Source organism: Talaromyces amestolkiae (genome assembly GCF_001896365.1).
Source record: "Talaromyces amestolkiae strain CIB chromosome Unknown scaffold28.1, whole genome shotgun sequence".
In the NCBI taxonomy this organism is placed as follows: Eukaryota; Fungi; Ascomycota; class Eurotiomycetes; order Eurotiales; family Trichocomaceae; genus Talaromyces; species Talaromyces amestolkiae.
Window position 1 is genome coordinate 185,181 of NW_024468064.1, and position 23,595 is coordinate 208,775.

The 23,595-nt window shown below is 46.7% G+C and overlaps 10 protein-coding genes across 10 annotated transcripts; 6 read left to right on the top strand and 4 right to left on the bottom strand.

Annotated features, from left to right (window-relative positions):
• Nucleotides 1–796: 796 nt before the first annotated feature.
• On the top strand, nucleotides 797–3,139 carry BHQ10_010010 (uncharacterized protein; the record flags this gene model as incomplete). Its single annotated transcript, XM_040872594.1, has 4 exons — nucleotides 797–888; nucleotides 960–1,609; nucleotides 1,669–1,946; nucleotides 2,003–3,139. 4 exons carry the CDS (start codon nucleotides 797–799, stop codon nucleotides 3,137–3,139), a joined length of 2,157 nt encoding a protein of 718 aa, XP_040738512.1.
• Nucleotides 3,140–3,769: 630 nt separating this feature from the next.
• BHQ10_010011 (uncharacterized protein) lies at nucleotides 3,770–4,884 on the bottom strand (the record flags this gene model as incomplete). The annotated part of the gene is made up of 2 exons (XM_040872595.1): nucleotides 3,770–4,735; nucleotides 4,795–4,884. The coding sequence occupies 2 exons, from the start codon at nucleotides 4,882–4,884 to the stop codon at nucleotides 3,770–3,772; spliced, it is 1,056 nt and encodes a 351-aa protein (XP_040738513.1).
• Nucleotides 4,885–6,340: 1,456 nt separating this feature from the next.
• Nucleotides 6,341–6,981, bottom strand: BHQ10_010012 (uncharacterized protein; the record flags this gene model as incomplete). Its single annotated transcript, XM_040872596.1, has 2 exons — nucleotides 6,341–6,656; nucleotides 6,845–6,981. 2 exons carry the CDS (start codon nucleotides 6,979–6,981, stop codon nucleotides 6,341–6,343), a joined length of 453 nt encoding a protein of 150 aa, XP_040738514.1.
• Nucleotides 6,982–7,630: 649 nt separating this feature from the next.
• Nucleotides 7,631–8,078, top strand: BHQ10_010013 (uncharacterized protein; the record flags this gene model as incomplete). The annotated part of the gene is made up of 3 exons (XM_040872597.1): nucleotides 7,631–7,696; nucleotides 7,756–7,831; nucleotides 7,924–8,078. The coding sequence occupies 3 exons, from the start codon at nucleotides 7,631–7,633 to the stop codon at nucleotides 8,076–8,078; spliced, it is 297 nt and encodes a 98-aa protein (XP_040738515.1).
• Nucleotides 8,079–8,805: 727 nt separating this feature from the next.
• Nucleotides 8,806–9,515, bottom strand: BHQ10_010014 (uncharacterized protein; the record flags this gene model as incomplete). Its single annotated transcript, XM_040872598.1, has 3 exons — nucleotides 8,806–9,293; nucleotides 9,358–9,424; nucleotides 9,480–9,515. The coding sequence occupies 3 exons, from the start codon at nucleotides 9,513–9,515 to the stop codon at nucleotides 8,806–8,808; spliced, it is 591 nt and encodes a 196-aa protein (XP_040738516.1).
• A 1,191-nt stretch (nucleotides 9,516–10,706) lies between these two features.
• Nucleotides 10,707–11,469, top strand: BHQ10_010015 (uncharacterized protein; the record flags this gene model as incomplete). Its single annotated transcript, XM_040872599.1, has 2 exons — nucleotides 10,707–10,781; nucleotides 10,843–11,469. 2 exons carry the CDS (start codon nucleotides 10,707–10,709, stop codon nucleotides 11,467–11,469), a joined length of 702 nt encoding a protein of 233 aa, XP_040738517.1.
• Nucleotides 11,470–12,067: 598 nt separating this feature from the next.
• On the bottom strand, nucleotides 12,068–14,200 carry BHQ10_010016 (uncharacterized protein; the record flags this gene model as incomplete). The annotated part of the gene is made up of 1 exon (XM_040872600.1): nucleotides 12,068–14,200. One exon carries the CDS (start codon nucleotides 14,198–14,200, stop codon nucleotides 12,068–12,070), a length of 2,133 nt encoding a protein of 710 aa, XP_040738518.1.
• A 1,013-nt stretch (nucleotides 14,201–15,213) lies between these two features.
• On the top strand, nucleotides 15,214–19,101 carry BHQ10_010017 (uncharacterized protein; the record flags this gene model as incomplete). Its single annotated transcript, XM_040872601.1, has 4 exons — nucleotides 15,214–15,861; nucleotides 15,913–17,481; nucleotides 18,571–18,629; nucleotides 18,702–19,101. 4 exons carry the CDS (start codon nucleotides 15,214–15,216, stop codon nucleotides 19,099–19,101), a joined length of 2,676 nt encoding a protein of 891 aa, XP_040738519.1.
• A 1,055-nt stretch (nucleotides 19,102–20,156) lies between these two features.
• Nucleotides 20,157–20,743, top strand: BHQ10_010018 (uncharacterized protein; the record flags this gene model as incomplete). Its single annotated transcript, XM_040872602.1, has 3 exons — nucleotides 20,157–20,273; nucleotides 20,351–20,498; nucleotides 20,583–20,743. The coding sequence occupies 3 exons, from the start codon at nucleotides 20,157–20,159 to the stop codon at nucleotides 20,741–20,743; spliced, it is 426 nt and encodes a 141-aa protein (XP_040738520.1).
• Nucleotides 20,744–21,265: 522 nt separating this feature from the next.
• Nucleotides 21,266–23,143, top strand: BHQ10_010019 (uncharacterized protein; the record flags this gene model as incomplete). The annotated part of the gene is made up of 4 exons (XM_040872603.1): nucleotides 21,266–21,333; nucleotides 21,395–21,695; nucleotides 21,769–21,930; nucleotides 21,989–23,143. 4 exons carry the CDS (start codon nucleotides 21,266–21,268, stop codon nucleotides 23,141–23,143), a joined length of 1,686 nt encoding a protein of 561 aa, XP_040738521.1.
• Between the last annotated feature and the right edge of the window lie 452 nt (nucleotides 23,144–23,595).

Sequence of the window (23,595 nt, forward strand, 5' to 3'; positions counted from 1 at the left end):
TATGCTGAAATTATATCAATCGTGGAGTGTACCGCACGAAGACTCTGCTACAGAAGAGTCTTCTTACCTTGGGAGACACTACAAAGAGCTATCTTGACTCTGCCGCGGTTCTCCTTCTTTTTCCCTTCTCATCAAGTGAACGCTTCATGCGCTTGCTTGGAGAGGATGGAGTTCGGAGTATGTCGAGTTTTCTTCGGAAAAATTACACCAGATCGAAAAGGATGGATACATGGAGTACTATGGGATTGACGGAAAATTTTCTTTTCTTTCTCTCTGATACGTACTACGTGTTCCTGCATTCGACTTTAAGTATCACTAAGAAAGCTTACCCCGCAACGGCGACACCTTCTCTGCATCCCTGTTTAACCTTCCTAATGAGAGAGCCAACAGCTGGATACTAGCCTATTATGAACTGACAACAGCTTAATGAGGCCGTCCTGGTCAACGGTGGGGTGGCTTTTAATTTCTTTCTACTTTCTCCAACTTTTTTGAATCATCTCATATTCTACGAACAAGTCATCCCGTCAGATTGAAATATACATTGATCGCAAGATGAAGTTCACCGACGGAATGTGGTGTCTTCGAGTAAGTTTCTGACATCAACTGTCAGTAAATCATGGGGATGAAAAGCTCATTTATCCGTCTAGGAGGGGGTCAAGATAGATTGGATGAGGAACGTGGAACGGTCGTCAATTGAGCCAGATGTTGTTCGTCTATTGTTGAATAAGTATCAGCAACATAGAGGAGATACTTTGAACTCACGTACGTATTTTCTCACGTCTGACTTTTCACCACAATGTTGAAAAATAGCCATCGTTCCGCAGCGACGATATCTGCCGAAGTCACTTCTCCGCTCGAAGGAGTCATTGGGGTCAAGTTGGTGCACTGGTACGTGACACAAGGATCGTAACATATCATCAAAGCGTGATCATTGTATATGAGCTAATATTGCGTTTCAGGGCTGGCGAAGTTGACAACGGACCACACTACCAGATCGCGTCGGCAACCGGCCACTCCAAGATCGACCAAACGAACGATGCAGTCCGTATCCAAAGCGGACCTGCGATCCTCAAGATCAACACAGCTCCGAATGAACTAGACTTTGTTTGGCAAAGTGATGAAGGCCAAACATTGACGGGCCACTCTTTTCGCTCAATAGGTTATGTTAGAGATCGCACGACGGACAAAACTCGCTGGTCGGATGGATTATATATCGAACATGAGGGCTACATGCTCGCTGAACTCAACTTAGGCGTAAACGAGAAGTTATATGGCCTGGGCGAGAGATTCGGCCCATTCGTGAAAAATGGTCAGAGAGTCGATATATGGAATGAAGATGGCGGTACCTCGTCGGAATTGGCGTATAAAAACATACCATTTTACCTCAGCTCTAAAGGATACGGAGTCTTTGTACGTCATGCGGGCAAAGTGAGTCTCGAGCTCCAGTCTGAAAGGACGACAAGAGTCAATATTTCCGTTCCGGGGCAGGAGTTGGAATACTTCATCATCTTCGGTGGAACGCCCAAAGAAGTTTTGAGACGTTATACTGCTTTGACGGGTCAGCCGAGTTTAGTACCTGCTTGGAGTTATAATTTGTGGTTGACTACTAGTACGTTGACTTCGCTGAGGATCTTGTTTAGCAAACTAATTGTTTTGTTTTTCTTTCAGGTTTCACTACCAGTTATGATGAAAAGACGGTCACCGGGTTTCTGGACGGATTCCGGGACCGTGACATTCCCCTGGGTGTCTTTCATTTTGATGCTTTCTGGATGAAGTCTTATCAATGGTGTGACTTGCAATTTGATGAGGACTACTTCCCCAATGCTACAGCCTACTTGAAGCGTCTCAAAGAACGAGGCTTGAAGATCAGCGTGTGGCTCAATTCGTATGTCGGACAAGCTTCACCATTGTTTAAAGAGGGAAAGGAGAAGGGATACTTCATCAAGGTATGCGAAAAATGCAGTTTTCAAATGATGAAGCAAATAATTAACAATTCTTATAGCGAGTTGACGGTTCTGTCTGGCAATGGGACATGTGGCAGGCCGGTATGGCTATAGTTGATTTCACAAACCCTGAAGCCTCAAAATGGTATACAGGTCATTTGATGCGTCTAATGGATATGGGTGTCGATTCGTTCAAAACCGACTTTGCAGAGCGTATCCCATTCCAGAACGTCAAATTTCACGATGGTTCCGATCCGGTGCGAATGCACAATTACTACTCGATATTATACAACAAAGCCGTCTATGAAGCCATGATAGGTCGAGTAGGCAAAGCAAAAAGTCTCTTGTTCGCTCGCAGTACGGCTCCAGGTGGACAAGCATACCCCGTTCACTGGGGTGGAGACTGCGAAAGCACATTCGAAGCAATGGCGGAATCCTTACGCGGCGGACTCAGTTTGATGTTATCTGGTTATATTTTCTGGGCATCTGATATTGGTGGATTTGAAGGAACGCCACCACCCGCACTGTACAAACGCTGGGTACAATTTGGTCTTTTGTCGTCTCATTCCCGCCTGCATGGTTCCAGCTCGTACCGCGTCCCCTGGATCTACGGCGAAGACTGCAGCGATGTACTCCGGGAATGCGTAAAGCGCAAGATCTCACTTATGCCGTACCTCCTGCAAGAAGCCTTGCATGGTCATCAAAGTGGCGTCCCACTCATGAGAGCCATGTTCCTCGAATTTCCTGATGATCTGACTACCTACGCTATCGATACGCAGTACATGTTCGGCAGCAACTTACTCGTGGCACCCGTCTTCACCGAAGACGGGACTGTCACATTCTACGTTCCGCGTAACGCTAAAGACGATAGTAATGGAAAATGGGTCTCCTGGTTCGATTATGACAAGACCTATGAGCCCGGTCAATGGTATACAGAGAAACACGACTTTTCCTCATTGCCGATTCTTATTCGTCCTGGTACGGTTACCGCAATTAACCACAAGCTCAAGACTCCAGAAGATGATGCCCTTGATGGCTTGAAATTTATAGTGAACGGTTTTCTGGAGCCAGGAGACGGAAAGATCGATATCGTGAACCCGAAGGATGCGCATGAGGTTTTGAAAAGTATTGATGTACAAAAAGTCATTGGAAATGAGGCAAACACGGTGAAGGTTTACTCTTGGGATCAGATCTAAGGATTGACAAGGATGTTGAGGAGATATATTTTTGGCCTTTCTGTATGATCCTAATCTGTTACTCACGAGATAATGGCTTTAATGAATGATACTGGATTTTCTCCCAAATCAAGTCTATTCGTGACTGTCAACTTTATCCTCGAATCATAACGGTAGGATTGGGTTGAATGCTAACCTGCATATCTCGGTTAAAATCACAGCTCCATTTCTCCACCAATCGCGATGGCACTAGCTACGACTCGCATTTTGCCGAAATATCAGGACTCTGTACCACATAAAATGTTGATTTATATCGACGCTATGCGGTGCTTGAATCGCCGTCCAAATCCATGCTGGGAAGAGCCGCACAAGTGACCGCGAGACTCTTGGTGATTGATCATCCGAATGCGGTAAATGTTGCCTATGTTAGTAATTGTTGGGACTGAAGTCTCCAATGTACGTGCCACACTTATCCTTAGTAAATAACCTTTAATAGACTAATATCATAAATAGGGGAAAAAATGTTAATTCACGTGCATGATTTAATAAAGGTCAATCCTTTCCATTGAATGCAAAGACACATGCGAAAAACCCAATAAAACGATGGAGAGAAGGAAAGGGAAAACAATTGCATTCTATCTAGATCCAAAGTCACGCACCGGATTCTACCTTGACGAAGATGTCATCAACATTTCCATCCTCACCAGGCTCTGGCTTAATGGCAACCCACTGGTTCTGCGGTGGTGGTGGCACCCAAGGCTCGACAGGTGCGGATAACAACGAATCCCGGAGGTGATCTGTTGTAGTAGGCACATCCGGGTAGAGTGATGGCGTGTTAGGGTATGGAGGAGGTTGTTGGCAGCAACCCGAAAAGCAAAAATCAACCTGATTGTTCCATTCTTGCGGATTCGTTGGAGCGTCGGTAACTTTACGTGCTGCAGTTGCAGTTGCAGTAAGTTGAGCAGCAGTAGGATTGGCATTCTTTTGATTGAAATGGTCATTGGAAAACATCTGATCATAGAACTGTGGACCCCATCCCTGGTTGAGTGACATGTTCATATCTTCTACATTTTGCATTTGTGGCATCGGCCCAAGACACATATTCGCGAACGGATCAACAGGAAACTGCTGCTGTTGGTGCAAATCCGGCATTGGCATCATGTAAGGAAATGTCGAAGTATCAGTAGACAGAATCGTCCCTGCGGAAGGAGTCCAGTACGACGCCGCACTCGCGAAAGGATCATACGTGACTGGTGCAAATGTATTCATCTGCTCCGTCCCCATGACCCCATAATTACCACCGCTAGTCTTGATATCCTGCTTCATAAAATCGTCTGGCGCAGGACGCTTTTTAAGGCTGCCTTCCGAACCGTAACCGCCGCTACCACATTTGCTATCATTGAAATCCTTGCTTTTGTCGTAGGGGTTCTTTCCCTTTGAGGATTGTTTGGTTGTTTTGCCCATGTCGGTTTTGCTGTTTGCCTTCTTGGGTTTTGTGGTTTTGGGAACGGTGGTTGTTGTCGAACCTTCCATTTGCTGTCGGAAGCGCGAGTAGCGCATACGAGCAGCGTGGCCGTTTGAGATGTCTAGCTCTGTTGCGACAAGACTCCAGTCGATCTATAAGTTGTCAGCAGCTGATGAGCTGGAATTTATAAGAATAATGGTTGGGGACTCACAGTTTTGAGGTCCAGCTGTTTGAGAATTGTATAGAGAAATCTGGTTGCATGGCCCTCAGTCGGCATAGTTTTGCTGCGTCTGATGGTCATCATGGTTTTGGTGGATTAAGAGCAGCTTAGTTGCTCGGCACAGCAGGAGAAGCTTGATTGAAGTTCTAGTTCAGTGTTAATTATTAAGAGAGGAGATTTTGAAGAGAGTGATTATCAGATATTTAGGCTAGATATAGCAGTCCTCACTATTCATATGCTGAGAATGGAAAGAAGAATATCATTCAGCTTAGTGACCGCTACTACCTTAGATTGCAGAATAATGATGAGAATTTGGATGACATAGACATAGAGAGAACTTTTTATATGATCTTTGTACACAGTGTGAATTTACATGTAGCTAGGAGTCTTTGATAATATAGCTTGGTATGTGAACAACACTTAGTCATTCAAACTACATTCGCGTTCTACTAAAGCCATCTAAGATGATATCAAGCTTTGTATTCAAGCTCTTTGTGAAATTCCACATTCCCGGATTAATCTGTAAATGGGATTGTCCATTGCATTTGTCCTATTGCTCAACCAAGAATCAAAGGTAGCTATCATAACCTAATAGTTATTATAGCACAAAGAAGCAAACAGCTTACAAGCATCCAGAATACGTACTGCTCTTATCTGGGTTGAAAGAACATTGTAATGGGCTTTCCTGGATTGCTTCCTCTTCTTCGTGGTAGATGAAAAACAGTCTATATCTGAGTATGTCTAGATGGTACAGATGAGGGAAATTCTGGTTCATCAATGTGCAGATTCCATAGATTGTGACGTCAAAAATTAGCAGTTCTTGCCGACTAGATACCGGTTCAAGTTGGAATATGCCTCTCGGTGATAATACTATACCTGGAGACCGAGTAATTAAATTATTCAAGCAATCCTGTGGTATTAGAATGAATGAGCTATTTAGATTAGTCCTACAAAGAAGCAATGCACCGCAGTTAAGGCTCCTTGTCAAAATGGCTGCGGCTTTTTGAGCTGTATGCTAGTCACATGGTGATCGTAGCCCTAACTTGATCGTCCTGTGCAGATATTAGGCCTCAGCTAACAACAGTCGCCATTCATCTACTCTACAAAGAAGAGAGTAGAGATAACAGGACGTGAACAAAAATCTCAGTATAATGAAGCCTCAAAGAGACCTTCCTTTCTTACCAGTAGTTTGCTATTCTTGCTAAATGCATTATTGTTGGGCTTCTGAAAGGGAAATAGCGGAAAGATATTGTTACGAAGAAGACTTGGAAACTTGATAAGAAAAGCCTAGTAGACTGAATGGAGATTTTTGATTGAATAATCGCTTCTAAGCATAGCTAGATAAACCCCTGTTCCGCCCCAATTTATTAATACCCCGATAACATAACAATAATTCAGAACCGAGATCTCCCAAAACCTAATGTTTCCTCCGATTTGCACTATGGTCGTGACAAGAAGTATTTCAAGCATAGAGCTGCATCGTAATCAGTAATGTAAGTTACAACAAGGGCCTGACTAGCAATTCTTACTGCTCGACTTAGTCAGAATCATCGGCGAAGGCAGACTTGACAGGCTTCTTGTATGGAGTTGGGGGGACCACCAATTCCTCATGGTCAATATCTTCTTCAATCTTCATGCCATTTTTCTCTTCGGCCTTGAAGGTATCAGGGAGTTTAACCTTCCTCTGCTTTTTCGCGGAAGAAGGCTTGGAAGGGGTGATGGCCTCGATGCCGGTGGCATCCTTGCGCTTGCGACCTCCAGACTTGGGAGTAGCTTTCACTGGAGTTGCTGGCCCGGGAGTAGTTGGAACAGACTCGACACCCGCGGCCCCCAGTAGTTTCGCGTACTTTTGACTGTGTAAAATAAGAGAAATATGCTTCAGTAAAGGCTAAGTCGATATGAAAAAATTCAGGTTCATGATGAAAGCCAGATATGGTCTGGCGCGTCAGGGAAGGTTTTACCATTGAAGTAACGGCTCSAATGGAGAGCATGGCGGAGAAAAGGGCATGAGAAGGAGAAAAAAGCTACTTAAGCAACTTACCGACATGCTTCGGCAGAGAAATCATCTCCCATCACGTCTGCAACCTTATTCCAGGTTTCACGAGAAATCTGGGGGGAGATTTGCTGCAAGGTGGTGAGGAGGAATTTTGAAATAAGCTCTGGAGTCCAGTTCACCATGTTGGCGATAAATTCTGGACGTTGTAGGAACGAAGAGAGATTTTAATGATTCGAATTGAGTAGGTATGAAGAGTTGAAGGAAAGGAGGGCCTTGTCAAGAGAACTTGGAGGGAGTCAGAAGTCGAGATGAGAGGATAGTTGTGGAGGTAGGTAAGATAAGAAGGAGGAAGATGGGTGGAGGAAGAAGAATTTATAGAAAGGAGAGAGGTAGCTAGTGAGGCTTGATATCAAGAGAAGTGGAGCCAACTCGAGACGGTTGGAAAAGAAGATTCACGTGAAGAGACAAATAAGATCAAGATCACTTACAGGCGGAAAATGCCCTGAAACGTAGCGCTAGACGTTTTTGGAACAGAATTCTATAAAGGAATCTGCGCCCTGGAGTCTCGAATCAGAATTAAAGAGTCTTGTCTTAGATAAGAGGACTCCTGGGTGTTGATGACCACGTGAGCTCTCACTTTTTCCATTCCTCAAAGTCCATCTGAGGGAGCTATTAATTCCTTTCTTTCTCCTAACTTCTTCTCCAACTTACTCTCCATTCTCCATTTCAACACCAAGATTGACCATATTCCAACCACCACCAAGTCCATATCCCAAGTATTCTCTCTGGCCTCTTATTCAACAAACAAACCTTTCCAAAATCTGCATCACCATGGCTCCTGCTCAGGATTCCCCTTCCAAGAAGCGTACCTCCTGGACCCCAGAGTTGAACCAGCAAGTGAGTGGCCTCGAGAATCGATTTTAAAGAAGTATCTCACTAATGACTAAACCATCCAGCTGTTCATGGCACTGCTCAAGACCCTCGATCCAAGTGCCATCAACTACGGAAAAATTGCCGAAGAGCTTGGTGGAGGTAACGACTCCCACTAGTATGATGTGCATCCAGCTCGTCCTGGTGTCATTTTTGGCATTCAGCGAAGATAATTGACAATTTCTGTGAGACAGGGTTCTCGAATCAAGCTATTTATAAACGTATATACGACATCAAGAACAGAGGCGTTTCATTCGAAATCTCGGCCGCTGCCCCCAAGAAGCCCAACAGCACGACTACCAGCCCCAAGAAGCGTAAGGTCGCTGCTGACGCCGAGGAAGATTTGTGAAAATCAATCAGCAAGCAAAAAGGCAGGCAAGCAAGCTATGGTACAGGGAGATGAAATGGGAAAGTGTTTGGGAACGTTGTTGTGTCTATCAATAATATTGCGAAGGAAGGGAAGGTGATCACCATGGTTTTAGATGTAGCTTTGTAACGATAGCACAAGTCTTTAGATATTCAGAATAATCAAGCAAATCTCTTGATTCATTTGATTGCGAATAAATTAACAGCCGGATAAGTTGAAGGGATACCTGAATATCTGGATGAGGCGATCAACCTGTTACTACGAATGGCACAACGTGGGAAAGTGTGACTACTACAAGTACACAAGCTTCTGAAGAAACTACATCTATGATTCAAAAAAATTGTTTCCATTCTGATGATTATCACTGAAGGACTATCCCACACTTAATAAGAAAACCCGAAAGAAAAATCCCATCCTGTCACATATAAATAGAAAGATATCATTCTGGTTGCACCGCAAAAGACAAGTCCCTCAGCGGAAAAAAGACAAGATAATTAGGCATGAGACCTAAAGCAACCTTTCCCCACTGCATTTGCAATCCGGATGTATTTCTGGTCATCTCCACTCAGAATAAGTTGTTGCTGTTCACGGTCGTTCTTGTTCTCTCTCCATGACGTCTGAGATTCGCACCCTACATCAACGTTTTCTCATGTTAGCAGACCGGTCAGAAACAAAAGACGTGGCTACGCTAACAAGGAACAAACATACCTTACTCGTAGATACCAGGAATCTCAAAGGTATCCTCTTCTGGAACAGGAGCGTACTCGGGATCAACCGAGCTGAATCGATTTGAACCTTTGTCGTCCTCATCCGTCTCGGTGCCACTTTCCGCATACTCTGTCATATTCAGGTGCTGGGTAGGCTTCCTGGCCCGTTTGCTAGGCGTGTCTTCAGGCAACGGACCGAGATCGTCGATATCCTCTTCTCGCTTGAATCGGACGCTGTTCACCGGTTTGAACTCGTTGTCGGAATCGGAAGCATCCGCTGCTGCATTACGCTTGCGCTTAGACTTAGCGGTCGAGCCACCGGCGCTCGCACGAGTCCCACCACTCGCACGGGGAGTGATGGTCTTGGTTCGAGGGGTCTTTGGGGTTGAGACCGCGGTGGAACTACCTGCGGACCCAGACTTTGCAAGCTTTTTCAATTTGAAGATGTGCTCTGAGACAGCGCGGGCAGTTGGTCTTTCGTCCTCATTTGCTTCATTGATCGGAAGTCGTGTTAGCATMCCAGCCATAAGTATATTTTTGCGTAGGAGACTCACGCCACGTTTCAGACACTTTTCTGTAGTCGACGGTGGTGTTTGACAATTCAAGGATGCGAAGAAAGAGCTAGTAGTCGTCAGTGATTGTAGTTCCCGAATCAAGATTTGGATAGCAAACATACCAAACGCTCGTTGGCGAGTGTCCACTGCATAGGCATTTTTGCAAGTGTGGATGAAAATTTTGTGTGTGAATGGAGCGTTTAAATCAGAAATTGACAACAGTCTCTTGTGAAAGAAGGTGATTAGATCAGGTCTAGATATCGATAAGAGTATTCAACGACTGGGAAGTGGTTAAGAGAATGATTCAAGCAAGCTTGAGCAAGAAGAGAATAAAGAGAAGTCACAATCGAGATGAGGATAGGAGGTGAAGAGGATGGAAAGAAGAAAGGAAAGTGAAGCTCAAGTCACTAATTTATACCCCCTCCAGAGACGGTGGCTGGTTAAGTCAAGCAAACGACTTCGAGAGTCGTTTTCCATAAACAGCAATGATAATTTCTTTGTTATGGATCCACTTACTGTTGTTTGCATGCCAGATATCTGCTGACTTGAAGACTTTGCGGATGGGGAACGGAGCCACTGAGCTGTTTGACAAGAGATCGATAGAAGGATTGTGATTGGATGTAATGAGGAAGTGGCTGAGATGTGAAGAAAGAGAATGCCCGAATTGGAGTCGTTTGTGAGGTCGGTAAGAGAGTAGGTTTCAATTGTAAGAACGAAGATGTGTATCTATCAAAAATGGCAGTAAAGTGATTGGGCAGGGGATGCCAGCCTCGACTCGATTGGCATATCTTTTCCTAGATATCAAGACAAACAAGACAAAGAAAAATCTCTGCGCGTTTGAGGTTTAGGGAAAAACCGTCATCTTGAATATCTCTTCCTACTTCTCTATTGGTTGGTTGTCTTACTGACAAACGATTATTCCCAACCACTTCACCCTGCCCTATTCTTACTACTTCATAACCAGACTCTCTTTACCAACAGGTACATGTAATATCCTCTGCTCTCTCTTCTCCATCTTCTACTACCTCTCTCACCCATCAATCTCTATCTTCTTTTCTAATCTTCTCCTAACCCCAAGACCTTAGTCACCTACACCATACAATATTCTCTTTTCATCTCATCTACACGAACAAAGGCATACTTCAATCTTCATCTTTACAACATCTCAGTACTTTGATTCTCATCTCACCATCGCTACACTTCTCTGGCCTGATTTGTCCGTCGAGGTCTGACCAGTAAGCTCATATCATCCCAAAACGGACTTCTAGCTCTAACCAACCATTTTCCCGCTCAGGAAACCACAAACAAGAACCAATCGTCAATTTCACAACCTCACATCATTTGAAAAAATGGTCAACTGGCAAGAGTCGCAGGCGAACTTCCGCCTTATTGCCGCCATATACGCAGGCAATCCTGGAATAAAGGTATTTGTCACATACAAGCCAACTCCAACCAACGGAAAACACGACTAACAGTCCCTAACAGATCGACATAACCACAACCGCGCTCGCCTACGGCTTGGGKGCTACGGACCGTTCAATCCATAATCAGCTCTACAAATGCCGTCAGTTGGCCGACCAGCTCAGAGAAGAAGTTGAACGAAGTGGCCTGGAGAAGCCACCTCGGGGTTCGGAAAATGACGCTAACACACCTAAAACCCCTCGAACAACGAGAGTCAAATCAAGTGGTGTCGGCAAGTCTGGTGGTGGTTCGTCCCGTGTTCGCGGTTCTGCGGCGTCCAGGGCGGCAAAGAAGAAGAACATTGATACAACGCCCACCAAGGTCGGGAAAGGAACATTCACTGCCGAGGGGCTCTCCATGATCGACGCAATTGCGGTGGATAGCCATGACGAAGACGAGAGCATCATCAGCCTCACCAAATCCGAGACGATATCAATAGCCGACGATATCAAGAAAGAAGAGTTCAAGCAAGAAGTCAATTTGATGACTCCCGAACCCAAGCTAGTGGGCATTGAGAAGTTTGGTCAGCGCGCTGTGGCTCCTCGTGTTGATAGTCTGACAAATGGATATACCTTGGGATCCGGAGTCCAATCTCCTGCTATAAACGCGGATGAGTTCAGTATCAATGAGATCTTCGATGCTATTCATTGAAGTGGGCAACGGAGACATTTTTGGGGTTGTGAGAAGGGACTGTTTTTCAGTATTCATTCCGTTTTCGAGGACTTTTCGGGGGACTTAATAATGGTAGTTGCCTGGGGATTGAATAAGGGGGTGGGAATTTGGAAATGGAGTTGGCTTTCGGGACATGGATTGGTTAGAGGGGATCGCAAATCAAATAGCTGCATGAGCTGGATCACTTGAATGATATGACGAGACTCGTCTACTTGAAAATTACGACTTCCATTGGAGCATATTAATTTTAGCCGACGCCGCTGGATGGGGATAATAAATGTAATTCATTCATCATAAAAATAGTCGAACAGCGACTTTTGCCGGTCCGACACATTTCTCGTACTCGATAGAAGATAACGCCAGCCCCGAGCCCCTGAAGAATAGTTGTACATCTTGGTGATGATTTTTGAGCTGTGAAAATTTCGACAATGCCATGCACCTCTACTGTGACAATAACTCCTTCACCTGACAGACTCCAGAAAAGAATAGAAAGCCATCGAAAAGTCAAAAAAATGAAAAGTCGCCCCTTGATCATTGCGCAAAGCTCACTCCTCATGCGGTAACATCTTTGATAGTTTCACCACGCGTGTCTGTCATTGTCCGGCTCCCAGTCTTCCCCCTCCCAATCCTCATCACCGCTCTGCTCAGAGTCGAGAAAGTCGCCTTCGCTGTACTGATTCTCGGTCGGACGCAGGTTGTCGATGGTGAAAGTCACTACATCACACAATCCTTGAACATAGTCGTTTGCAGACCCTGCCTTGTTTCTTTCTGTGTCGTCGTCGCCGCTATCATCATGATCAATCTCTTCAGAGTCGTCAACTTCGTCATCATCAACACCCGCAAGTCGCTGTCTTGCTATGCGAGCGCTGTGACGGTGTGAGTGTCGTTGGTTTGTCGTCTCTGGAGAAGCCAGATCCGCCGCTATATCCGTGTTGACAGCTGCGTCTTTACGGAGAAAAGTTCGTCGAAGTTTACGATCCCAGTACTGCCGGAATGAAGCCCTGTCTTGCCATTCGGCCTGCACTGCTGCACTGATGTCGATTCTTCGCAAGTCCGGAAGGTCCGGAGCAGCATCAACCAGGGAAGTTAAAAATGTTGCAGCCCGGGGTTGGTCCAATTGACGTAGACGCGAAAGTTCAATCTCCTGAAGTGCTCGAGGCCAAGTGGGAACCTCGCCAGGTTTCAAAAGATTCTTGAAGTGAGGCATACCATTGTAGTGGGGCGGCCAGTTGTGCATGATGAAATCGGCGGAGAGCCTTTGAAGGTTCGGACATGCATCTTTCAGAACAGTCATGAAAGACATGTTGAGATGTCGATTGTGTTTGAGCACGAGCTGCCGCAAACAAGATCCACGATCGTTCAAGAAGGCCACAAACGCTACTGTGCCCACCTCGTCACAGTTGTCAAGAGTGAGTGACCTTAATGTCGACGGCATTGCAGCGAACAGCACCTCATTTACGGCTCCACAATCAGTGAAGCTCACAGACCGTAGATCTGGAAGTCGGCACAATGCTTCGCCTAGTCCTTTCTCAATAATCTGATCATCAGGTTTACCATCTTCTCTTGGGGGAACAACCTCATCGGAATGGATGTGAAAGATGTTCAGGTTGCGAATACCCTGGAATGTAGAGTCGGAGTGACGCAACAACATGGTATCAATCAAGTCCCTTGTTTCCATGTATCGGGAGTTCCAATCAAAGGTGTGTAAGCGAAGATTGCTTGCTTTCAAAGTCTCAAACATTTCTGCAGTATAAGTCCACCTGGGAGTACGATCTGCCCACAGAGGCTGTTTTCCATCATTTGAATCGAACAGACGAAAGGTCTTGACATGCGGGACTTTTTGAATGAGCTTACAGATGTCAAAGTAGCCGTACGTTGGCCCTGCCTTGTACACCAAAGTCAAGCGGACATCGATAAGAACTTCTTGCACCTTGGTAGGATAATTTACGGAGAGACTCTCGGTCGGCTGTGACAAGAGGAACAAGATTCTATGCGCTTTGAGAGATCCCATGAGCACGAGCGTGTGATACAAGGCACTCAGTGCTGGTTCTGCAAAGGCACGACAGAGCAGAGCGATGTCTAACAACTTCTTGCTATTCCCCGATTCGGTTTCGATGCCCTGCCTGGTGTCCGACAATGGAGGAAAAGCATACATGAAAATACTCAAAAGCACCTGATAGGGCAGATTTTGCCAAGGAGGAGCCGACTCGTTGACCTCCATCGTGGACTCGGCATGTCGACGCTTGCGAGGCGATTGCACGGGAGTCCGCTTTCTCTTGCTGGGAGAGGCCTCCGCCTGCTGCTGCCGTTGCCGAGCACTAGTACGAGGGGGTCGAGGCGCAGCTTGCGAACCCTTGTTAGAAGGAGTGACCATTTCCGGGTAGCGAGCAATCACGCTGTCCAAGTCCTCATCCGAGGAGGGTTCTTGATATGTTCTTGGCTTGGACACTGTGCGTTGAGGTCGGCTACTTGAAGCAGACGCAACAGATTGGGTGCGGGTGCTACGTCGGTTAGTCGAAGAGCGTCTCCATGTGGCGGCTGAGGTATTGTCCTCTGCGTCGTGGTGCTCGTTCTGCTCGCTCTCAGATGAAGGGGAAGCCGATGATGAATCGTCGTTGTATGATGTGATTTGACGTCTGTTACTGCGGACCGGACGAGATGGAGTCCCCACTGCGGTAGTACTCGCAGCAGCGCGCCGCGAAGAAACCATTAATGCGAGCAGCTAATGCCAATGAGCCAGTCAGACTTGAAGCAGTTAGCCGAGTGGGTGGTTAAGTCGCAACAAGTGGGGCAGCTTGAGTTAGCTCCTGCAGCTTGTCGTGGTTGGTGCAACTTTACAAATGAGGAACAATTACATGACTGAGCGAGCTGAGACAGGAAGAACACACTGGTGAGGAAGTGAGGAGGAAGCGAAAAGGAAGAAAGAGTGTAGTCAAGAGGGAAGAAGAGAGGAGCGAGACGAGAGGAATGACGAGCATCATACAGTGGAGTCGGAGGCAAGAGCGACCGACGACGATAACTCGGCGGCGGAAGGAAGGAGCTTAAAGGCGGAAGGTCAGGTGGTGATTGGCTGCCGACCGGGGGATCGCCGAATGGGGTAATCCCGGCAGAATGATTCATGTGCTTATCTTATCGGCTTATCGATTAGTTATCGACCAGATAGACGGTAGGTCATGTGACTGGCGGTGGTCCGTGGCTTGTGGTAATTTTTTAGTTCTGAGAAGGCAGGTGCGGCCCAGCTGGACAGACACAACGAGGAAGCTGCGAGTCTGGGCGAGCAGCGGCAAGCGGCAAGCCCCGCCTCTTTAAATAGAAAATCAGGGGACTAAGATAGCGTCCGTGCTTTCTCCTCATCCTCATCCTCATCCTCTTCTCTTCTCTTCTCTTTCTCTGCTTTTTCCCACTCAGGTCATCGTTCATTATTGCCGCCAGCCGACCAGGTGTCGCGTTGCTGTACTGGATCTGTTGTTTGAGTTAGCGGCAATGTTATTGCTGTACCGCCATTGTTCTTCTCTTTTCTCCGCTTGTTTGCGCCATGAGCCATTGATATCTTGCTTTCCACCACGATTGCTTTGATTCGCTGCAACGCTTAACGACTTCCTTAGTGATCATTCCATCGGCGATTGAGTGTGCTACCTGGGGTTATTTTGCGCGATATATATATATATTTATATACATGCGATCACGATTTGTTGGATAAATAATACAGCTTCAGCATATAACATGGAATCTCCATTCAAAGCCTCAGTGCCGCAACCCGCGGATGCGAGCAATGCGATCGTCATCCAGCAGTTCGCGAGGTATCCACCGGTCTTCGAGACTCCATTGCGCAGTGGCTCTCCAGGTAGTACGAGAAGCAGGCTTGCTGCCTCTCAATCTCCGCCTTTGCTACGTAAAGAGACTCCGCGCAGCCTACAATCATCACCCAGAGGTCCCTTGTCCGGCGGAGTAATGCCGCCATCAGCACTGCGCACAGGCATGTCTATGTCCCCTCCACTGACTGACTTGGAATCTCGCCAAGCTTTTCCAAGAGACTCCGAGGGCGATGGGGACGCCGAGCATCGGATGCTTCCTTCTCGGGAGGTCACGGATGAAACGATCGATGACGCCTATGTCGCATTTATCATGTATTGTAATCCGAATGTGCCTACTTCTGCTGATTCTAGCGAATTGCGAAAGACTTTTCGCGCGCCCCCTCGAAGTGATGGGAAGAATTTTAGTATCTACGTTCTGTGGGAACTAATTCGAAAGCTAGATCGCAAGGAACTCAAAACATGGATCCAACTAGCGATTGAGTTGGGAGTCGAGCCTCCATCAATTGAAAAGAAACAGAGTACTCAAAAGGTACAACAATATGCTGTGCGGTTGAAGGTCAGTTGCGAGCTACCTTTCACGTTGTTGCGGTACTAAATGATTATACAGCGTTGGATGCGTGCGATGCATGTAGATGCATTTTTTGAATATCTTCTCGGACATGATCACGTCTATTATAAACAGCTCCCTCTATCAAATGCTCCCGCTAATGAGGACCGCGATGGAGTTCCTCTAGAAGAAGACCTAGCGTTGAGGGCTTTGGTGCCAGAATGGAAGCCGAAACGAGGCAGAAAGCGGGCTGAAGACAAGGACAAAGAAGATTCACGCTTCCCAAAGCGACCACAACTGGATACGTCGATGGCAATCCTGGACAATAATGCATTGGCTGCTCATGCAGCAAATTTCCCACAAAGCGCCATCCCTTTCAGTGCTTTTCCAGACGACATGGATGCACACAATGACCCGTGGGTTGCTGCTGCGTCAACCTTTGGCGCTGATCAGAATCCTGACGCCATTTCCGGTCAAGATCTACGCTGGCGACCTTTTGAAGGAGATGGATCTCCTCCAGGGTTTCCTCGATCAGCATATATACCCAGGAACCACCAGACCGAACAGCCTTCTGTCGTCGAACCGCGTTCCGCATTGACACCTTCTACTGGAGAGAAGTCTCGCAGCCGAAGACGGCATGGTCCAGCTGTTTCCTCCGCGTGGCCCAATACTTCGGGTTCGATGACGGGTAAAATAAGAGGCCGCCCGCCAAACCGTGGTTCCGCTCCCGGTGGTCCGTTTTCATCATTTCCGGTGAACCCGGTGCGATCAAATACTTCGGGTGATGTTACGAGCACGCAGTCTTCGCTCGCCATTGGTATAGAACAGGTACCACTTGGACCACCACGCAACACGACATCAAACTCTACCGGTCAGCTGAATACAAAACCCGATAAATTACAGTTGCATGTCCCACAAATTAACGGCCGTCCTGTTCGTTTAGCTACACCACCGACTGTAGTCCTCAACGGTACAAGTGACGTTTCCAACAACTTTGATTCGTTTTCCGGACGTCGTGACTCTATTGCTACATCAAACGATCTAGACGATGTGGCATCTCTGGGATCGGTGGCAACCGAGCGCACGACGCAAAAAGTATCTATCAACGATGTCACTCGTGCCGTCGCCCACAAAATACTGCGTTCACGATTGATCGGCCGACCTACATCCATGGGCACAGAGGAAGCTCTTTCTCTCGCACATGCAGCAGTACAAAGACTTGGAAGTATATACGTCATGCTCCCAATGGACTCGGTCGCCATGTTTTGCGCCTTGTATTTTGGTGTCGCCCAAAAGTTAGGTCTCGCTCGGGTATCGCCAGCAACGCTGACTGTGCAGGTGTCGACAACAGCCACCAACGGTGTTGATTCTCTCGCAGTCTATTCTATCTTCATAGAAGATGATCAACCGGGGCAGGGCTTCAGATTTAACACCACTCTAAGTGGTCTCACGTTGTCATCCAGTCGCCCAGACAACACATTCAGAAACAATCTAGAACCAACAGGACTACAGACGGATGAAGACGAATTCGAAAACGACGACTTCGTTGGCGGAAGTTCAACCGATGAAGGCAGCTGGAAGCAGCGATATATGCGACTACGGCAGCAGATGCGTCGCAAAGAAGCCGCTGTACGAGAATATAAGAAAAATATTTTGCAATCTGTCATGGCAGATCTTTAGTTTTCTTTTCATGATGGTTAGCAACGACATACGATACCCATGGTGCGCTTCTTCTTTTCGTTATGGTGTTCGACATTTGGATTTGGTTTGATACACTACAGTGAATGTATGTAGAACATCATATAGTAGAGCATGGCCATAACGAAGATAATCTTTCCATTTCTTTTCTTGCAAATAAATAGTTAGCTTGACGTCGAAATAGGGGGAACCTATCGACTCTGAATTGAATCGATCGTCGTCTTGATATATAAGAGTACGAGAAGACCTTCAGTCCATGTTATCGAATTATACTGTGCTAGAAATCGGCCATGATAGGTATCCTACAAACCAGCTGAGCAGACAGCCAGAATTCAAAGATCAAAGAAGTCAATTCAACTTTAGACGGGATTTCCCGATCAAATCGCCAGAGCTGGGTGAGACTGGGCATATTTGCCAGTGTAAGAAAGAAATCTTACCTACAGAGCTTTACAGATCCACTCATACCACTATTTTTCTATTTACGAATTGGAGGTGAACCTGGACCTCTTACGCGTTTTAATCGTTTCCATTTCTTTTACGTCCATAGTTTCTCCTGATTCAATTTATTCTCACTTCGTTGGCATATCACTTTCTCAATCCTCAACCATCTTACCCTTTACTTCTTCTCGACTGCACTGAAAGCTACACAATCTGGAAAGATTACTTACTCACTTTCCCCCAGTTCCGCTGTTCTTCAACGAATCAAGGCTAGGTTTCGAAGTCGATCGCCAATCTCCCAATCTAAGGCGTAAGTCTTCTCTCTTTCAACTTGCCCAACAACACTTTCTCCCTTCCTTCCATACTGACTTCAAAACAAGACCAAGGCTACATACGACCCACACCTCTGTCAATCACTCAATCGAGTCAAGTAAAGCTTCTGCATCTATCAGAATGGCACCCCGCGTACCTGTCTCTGACGATCAAAACGTCGTTTTTCTGCTTTCGTGTCTTCGAAACTCTCAGGGGCCAGTTGGTCGCGTCTATCTACTAGTTTGATGTACTTGATACTGAACTACATAGTCACAGGTCAACTTCGCCAAAGTCGCTGAAGAATGCGGCATTGTTAGTGTCGGAGCTGCGTAAGACTCTCGCTACAATCCGTCATCATTAATCTGAAGGCTAACAGCAGCTTTTTTCTTGGCTATTTGTAGCTCGAAGCGCTTCTCACGTTTGAATATCAAGTACCAAAACGGCGCTGGCAATGCCGACGAAGATGCCGACGAAATCGATGAATCGCCTTCCAAGAAAACTCCCAAGAAAGCCAACCGCAGCGGCAAGGGTATCGTCAAGGCTGAGAGAGATGAAAAGATAGCCATCACTGCTCCGCGTGCTGCCGGCGTGGGCAAGAAGCGTTCTCCTACCAAGCCTAAGGCTACAGCTGGTGGTGGCGTTAGTACTTCGAGCTTAACGACTGTCGCGACTGCTGACGGGGTCGATTTGAAGATGGGGACGGGAAGCGATGATGGGAAAGCAGAAGAGTTTGTGCCTGGTTTCTTTGATGAGCAGATGGATCGTGGTGTGGGTGCCGAGCATGGGGATGATACTGACTAGATCAGAGGTGCTTACAGATGTTTAGCCGATAAGGGAGAGAGTTCTCGGTAGTAGGGAGATGACTAGCTTTTGTGGTGGATATGTCTCCTTTTTGAAGGCTTTTTGCTATTCTTGAAGATGCGAATTGCGGTGGTGCTTTGGTTTCTAAAGGATAGTCGCTAGCTAGATGCTCAATCAATCAATCTTGACTACGAAATGTACGACTACGTAGAGTTCCTCAACTCTGAATACTTAGAACGTGCAGGGTGGCAATACTGTAATCTTGCAGTGTGCTGTAAGCCGTTTGGACTGTCTGGTAGTACATGCATGTTCACTACCAACATAGACATAGCACGTATATTACTGTAATACAACAACACAAACCTATACCCAACTTTGGCCGACCCCTATCAATCCTGTATGTATATACGTAAGCTCACTTGTAGGCTCAACTTAGATCTATGCCCCAAATTTGTATATAAGCTCACCTGCAAGTAGGTCGAAAGAATGGGAGGATTGCGCATCGAATTTGACATTTAAGGCCTCATAGGTGGGCGTAAGTTGCAAAAAAGTGTAAATCAACAATAAGTAGGCTTCACGCTCCTGGTCGACATTTGGAGATATCTATCATGAGGGTCATGTGGACACCTCAGATGCTACTAACACATTCGTCCCAGTGAGACCATAGCTTCACATTGGCAACTAATGACTTGACAGAATCTGACGGTGCCAGCCGCCAGATCTCGTTTGAATCCCTCGCTCGACGCCCGGTAAATGAAAAGTTCTTACTGGTCAAGCGAGGCAGACAGAAAAAGAATTTCCCAGGGGTATAAATAATCTCTTTTTCCTCCTCTCTCCTTCTTTCTTCCCTTTCATCTTCTCTTTTCACCCACTCATTCTCTCCCCGTCCGTTGGATATCACTCACATCAGTCAACAACCTCATCTTTCTTTGATTGTATCTCAAGGTATGAGCTAGTGTATTCGCATATTTTTCAACAGCGTCGTCTCAACTCTTTGACTTACTCTCACTTCTAACTCCAGACACCAACTTCAACAAAAATCATCATCGATCAACATGCCTCCCAAGAAGTCTGTTGACAGTGGTTCCGCTTCAGCGGACCCCAGCAAGCCTGATGAAGCTTCCCTCCAGTTCGCTTTCGAATGCCTTAAGGCCTTCGATGATAACGGAGTTGTGAGTATCAAATCATCCATCTCCTTTCGTCCCCCATTGAAAATTGCTCACTAAATGTCAATTTGTTTTTCTCACAGCTCGACATTGGTGTCTTGTCCAAGGCCATGGGCCACACCAACGTCGCGTCAACCCGCAACGCCTTCACACGTTACAAGAAGCGTTGGGCTTTCGGCAATATCAGCACCAAGACTACAGCTACCGTGACCGATGAGGCTGGCGATGGTGGTATGTACCCTTCTCCCCCTTTCCTCATATTTCTCTATTCGCTCTATTCAGAGTCATCTAACACTTGTTTGATATACACAACAGTCACTCTCAAGCCAAACAATGACGCGAACAAGGTTGCCAAAAAGCGTGGCCGCCGCAGCGCCAAAGCCTCTCCTACCAAGAAGTCTGCTTCGACTGCCGAGTCCAGCGACGACGGTCAGGGTGCGGCTGACCTCAAGGCTGAAGCGTCGGACACGGACTGATTTCAACGATACGACATGCATACACCACTGTGGACAGCGGGGAGACTTGTGTGTTTATTTCATTTTCTTGTGATTTCTGGGGTTGGCGAATTCTATACCCATTGGTGTTTTGGAGACTCGACTGGCGAAAATGCGAATACGTCAGATACATCAGCAGACAGTCAAAAAAATTAGATCTCGTCTGAAACTCATTTTTGTCCAAAGAAATACGTAGTGCATGATATTTTGACATCGCGTCTAGTCGGCTCACTGCCTAAGGCCGCATCTTGATATCCACACTAATCCCTTTTTGATTGAAATAGAGCTCGTGCCTGAATGCTGGGGCAGCGAGATTTACTCCACTCTCTAATCAGCTAATCCAATGCTCTGCTGCCCAAACTACGCAATTCGATCGCCGTCAAAGCTCCGTTAAAATGTCTGATTTTCCCTGAGAAAATATTTCTCCGCAGTGACTTACGTCTGGCTCTGTTTTGAACTACTCTCGACCCAGCAAAAATCTGTGGTGAGCTCTAATCACTACCCATGGCCGCAGAGGAACCCCAAGATAGCGCGGGGCCCTCATCTCCGCCGCCCCCGTTACCAGAAGGATGGTCAGTATATATACATATCTATCGTCGATGAAGCTTGTATCTAACTCGTATCGGAGCACAGGCTCGCACAATGGGAAGGCGTATCCCGGAAATGGTACTATGTCCAGCGCGCAACGGGCAAGTCACAATGGGACATCCCCACGGAACCCGTCATATTAACACCTTCCACAACACCCGGTTCAATCGGTGCTGGTCCTACGCAAGCACCTCATAGTAAAACTAGTCGCACTGGATCATTGTCTTTATCACCGCAGACATTGGCGGCTGAATCACCGGATTTGAGTGCTTCGTCCACTTCCACTACCAGGGGGTTGTTCAGTAGTCATTCGTCGTCGGCGACGACTACGAGACCCAGTTTGTCCGTATGAAGGTTTCGATTGTTATAAGTAGTCTACGTGAGGGAGATGGCTAATGTTTTTTTTTTTTTTGGTATAGGGTGTGCTTGGTTCCGGCGGAAATTCGGCGATTACACAGATTGCGGATAGGGTGATTGGGAGGATTGCGAAGGATTTTGTTCCGGGAAAGCATGGGACTCAGTCGTCTTCGTCGCCGTCGCATGGAGCTTATGGGTCGGGACATAATACGGCACAGAATCAGGTATGGTGGTTAGTCAGGTTGCGAAGCTGTCATATGGTATACTGACAGCGAGTGACAGGCTGGGCACAGTTCCTATGGGTATGCATCTACTGGCCAGTCTGGTGCATATACGGGCAGCGCACCGCAATACCATCCTCAAGGACAAGCGGGCTCACAACAGAATGAATTCTCTCAACATGCGCCTGCAGGCTCCTCGGCATATCCTCCTCAGTATCATACCGGTCAGCCGGCACCGCCTAATCAATCCTCGATTAATCCTGGACAGCAGCAACCGTGGCCGACTCAGAATTCATTTCTTCAAAATCCTCATCCCGCATACCAGCAGCCAGATCTATATGGGCAACCCGCAGGAAACATACCGTCTCAATCAGAATGGCAGTCCAGCACACATCCACCTGTACCTAATTCGACGAAACCGGGAAGTCAACCACCGCAGCCCAACTCTCACAACCCATCTCCGATAGCCAATAATCATCCGCAACCGAACCACAACTATCAACCTGCTTATCACCAGCAAGTTCCACAACATGTAAATCAACAAGGGCAAGATCTTTATGGTCATGGCCAATACCCTCATCATCAACCGGCTATGCACGGAAAACCGAGCATAGGAGGGCCATTGCAGTCAGGTCAACAACCACCTCAGCCATACGCCAACAGTTTCCAGCAACATCCCCACGTTCCAGGCTCTCAACAACAATCGCCGTACCATGCTAACAGTGGAGCACCCGCACCTCCGCCTAGTATCCAGAAATTCCATAACAATTCGCCTATGTCACCGATGAATCCAGGACCATCAGGTAACAATTTCCAGCAGCAACCGCCACCAGGACAGTTCCTAGGCCACACCAATCAGACATCGCCACTCAACCAATATGTCCCCAACAGCATGCCGAACAATCCTCCTTCCCACAACTCAGCATTCGCCGTAGAGCTACCAGACAGCCAAATAATGAACATGCAAAACCGTCCGCCAAAGCAACAACAATACGGCCAACAGCAACATACATACCAACAATCCGGTCTACCTCCAAACCCTCACCAGCAGCCGCCACCCAACTCAATGGGTATGGACCACGGACCTGGCCCTACACCCATGCGACACACACCGACTGATCCGTCCTTCGTCAGTGGACCGTGGACATCGCCGCCTACAAATGCGAATCATCACTACCCACCGAATAGGTATAATAATAACCCTGGTGGTTACTAGAATGTCTAATCTATGTAAACTATACATGTTTACTTTTGCTTTGTCGTGTCATGTCTGTCTGAGTGCCTTTGGTGATCTTTTGTCGTTTCTCGCTATTTCAGGTAGTATACGATCATGGTTTCTTGGCATTGGGATGTATTTGATATCCAATTATGAAGATTCAGATGTTAGATCAGGGATATGACAACCTTGACACTCGAGTGAATACAATACTCAACAAAATTCCTGGAGCCAAAGAATGCTCTAGATACTATCCACCAATCATATCCGCTATCAAAGCTACCTTGTGGGCCTGATAACTGATATCTCCATCCTCAAGGCGGTGAACCCGCCTCCTGCGAAGAAAAAAATATTCTGCCACTTTATTCCTTCCAATTAAAAAAAAGTTTAAAAAAGCTTCCTTCACAAATCTATCACAATTTGCATCTTGAGTCCAACGATCCACAATTGAA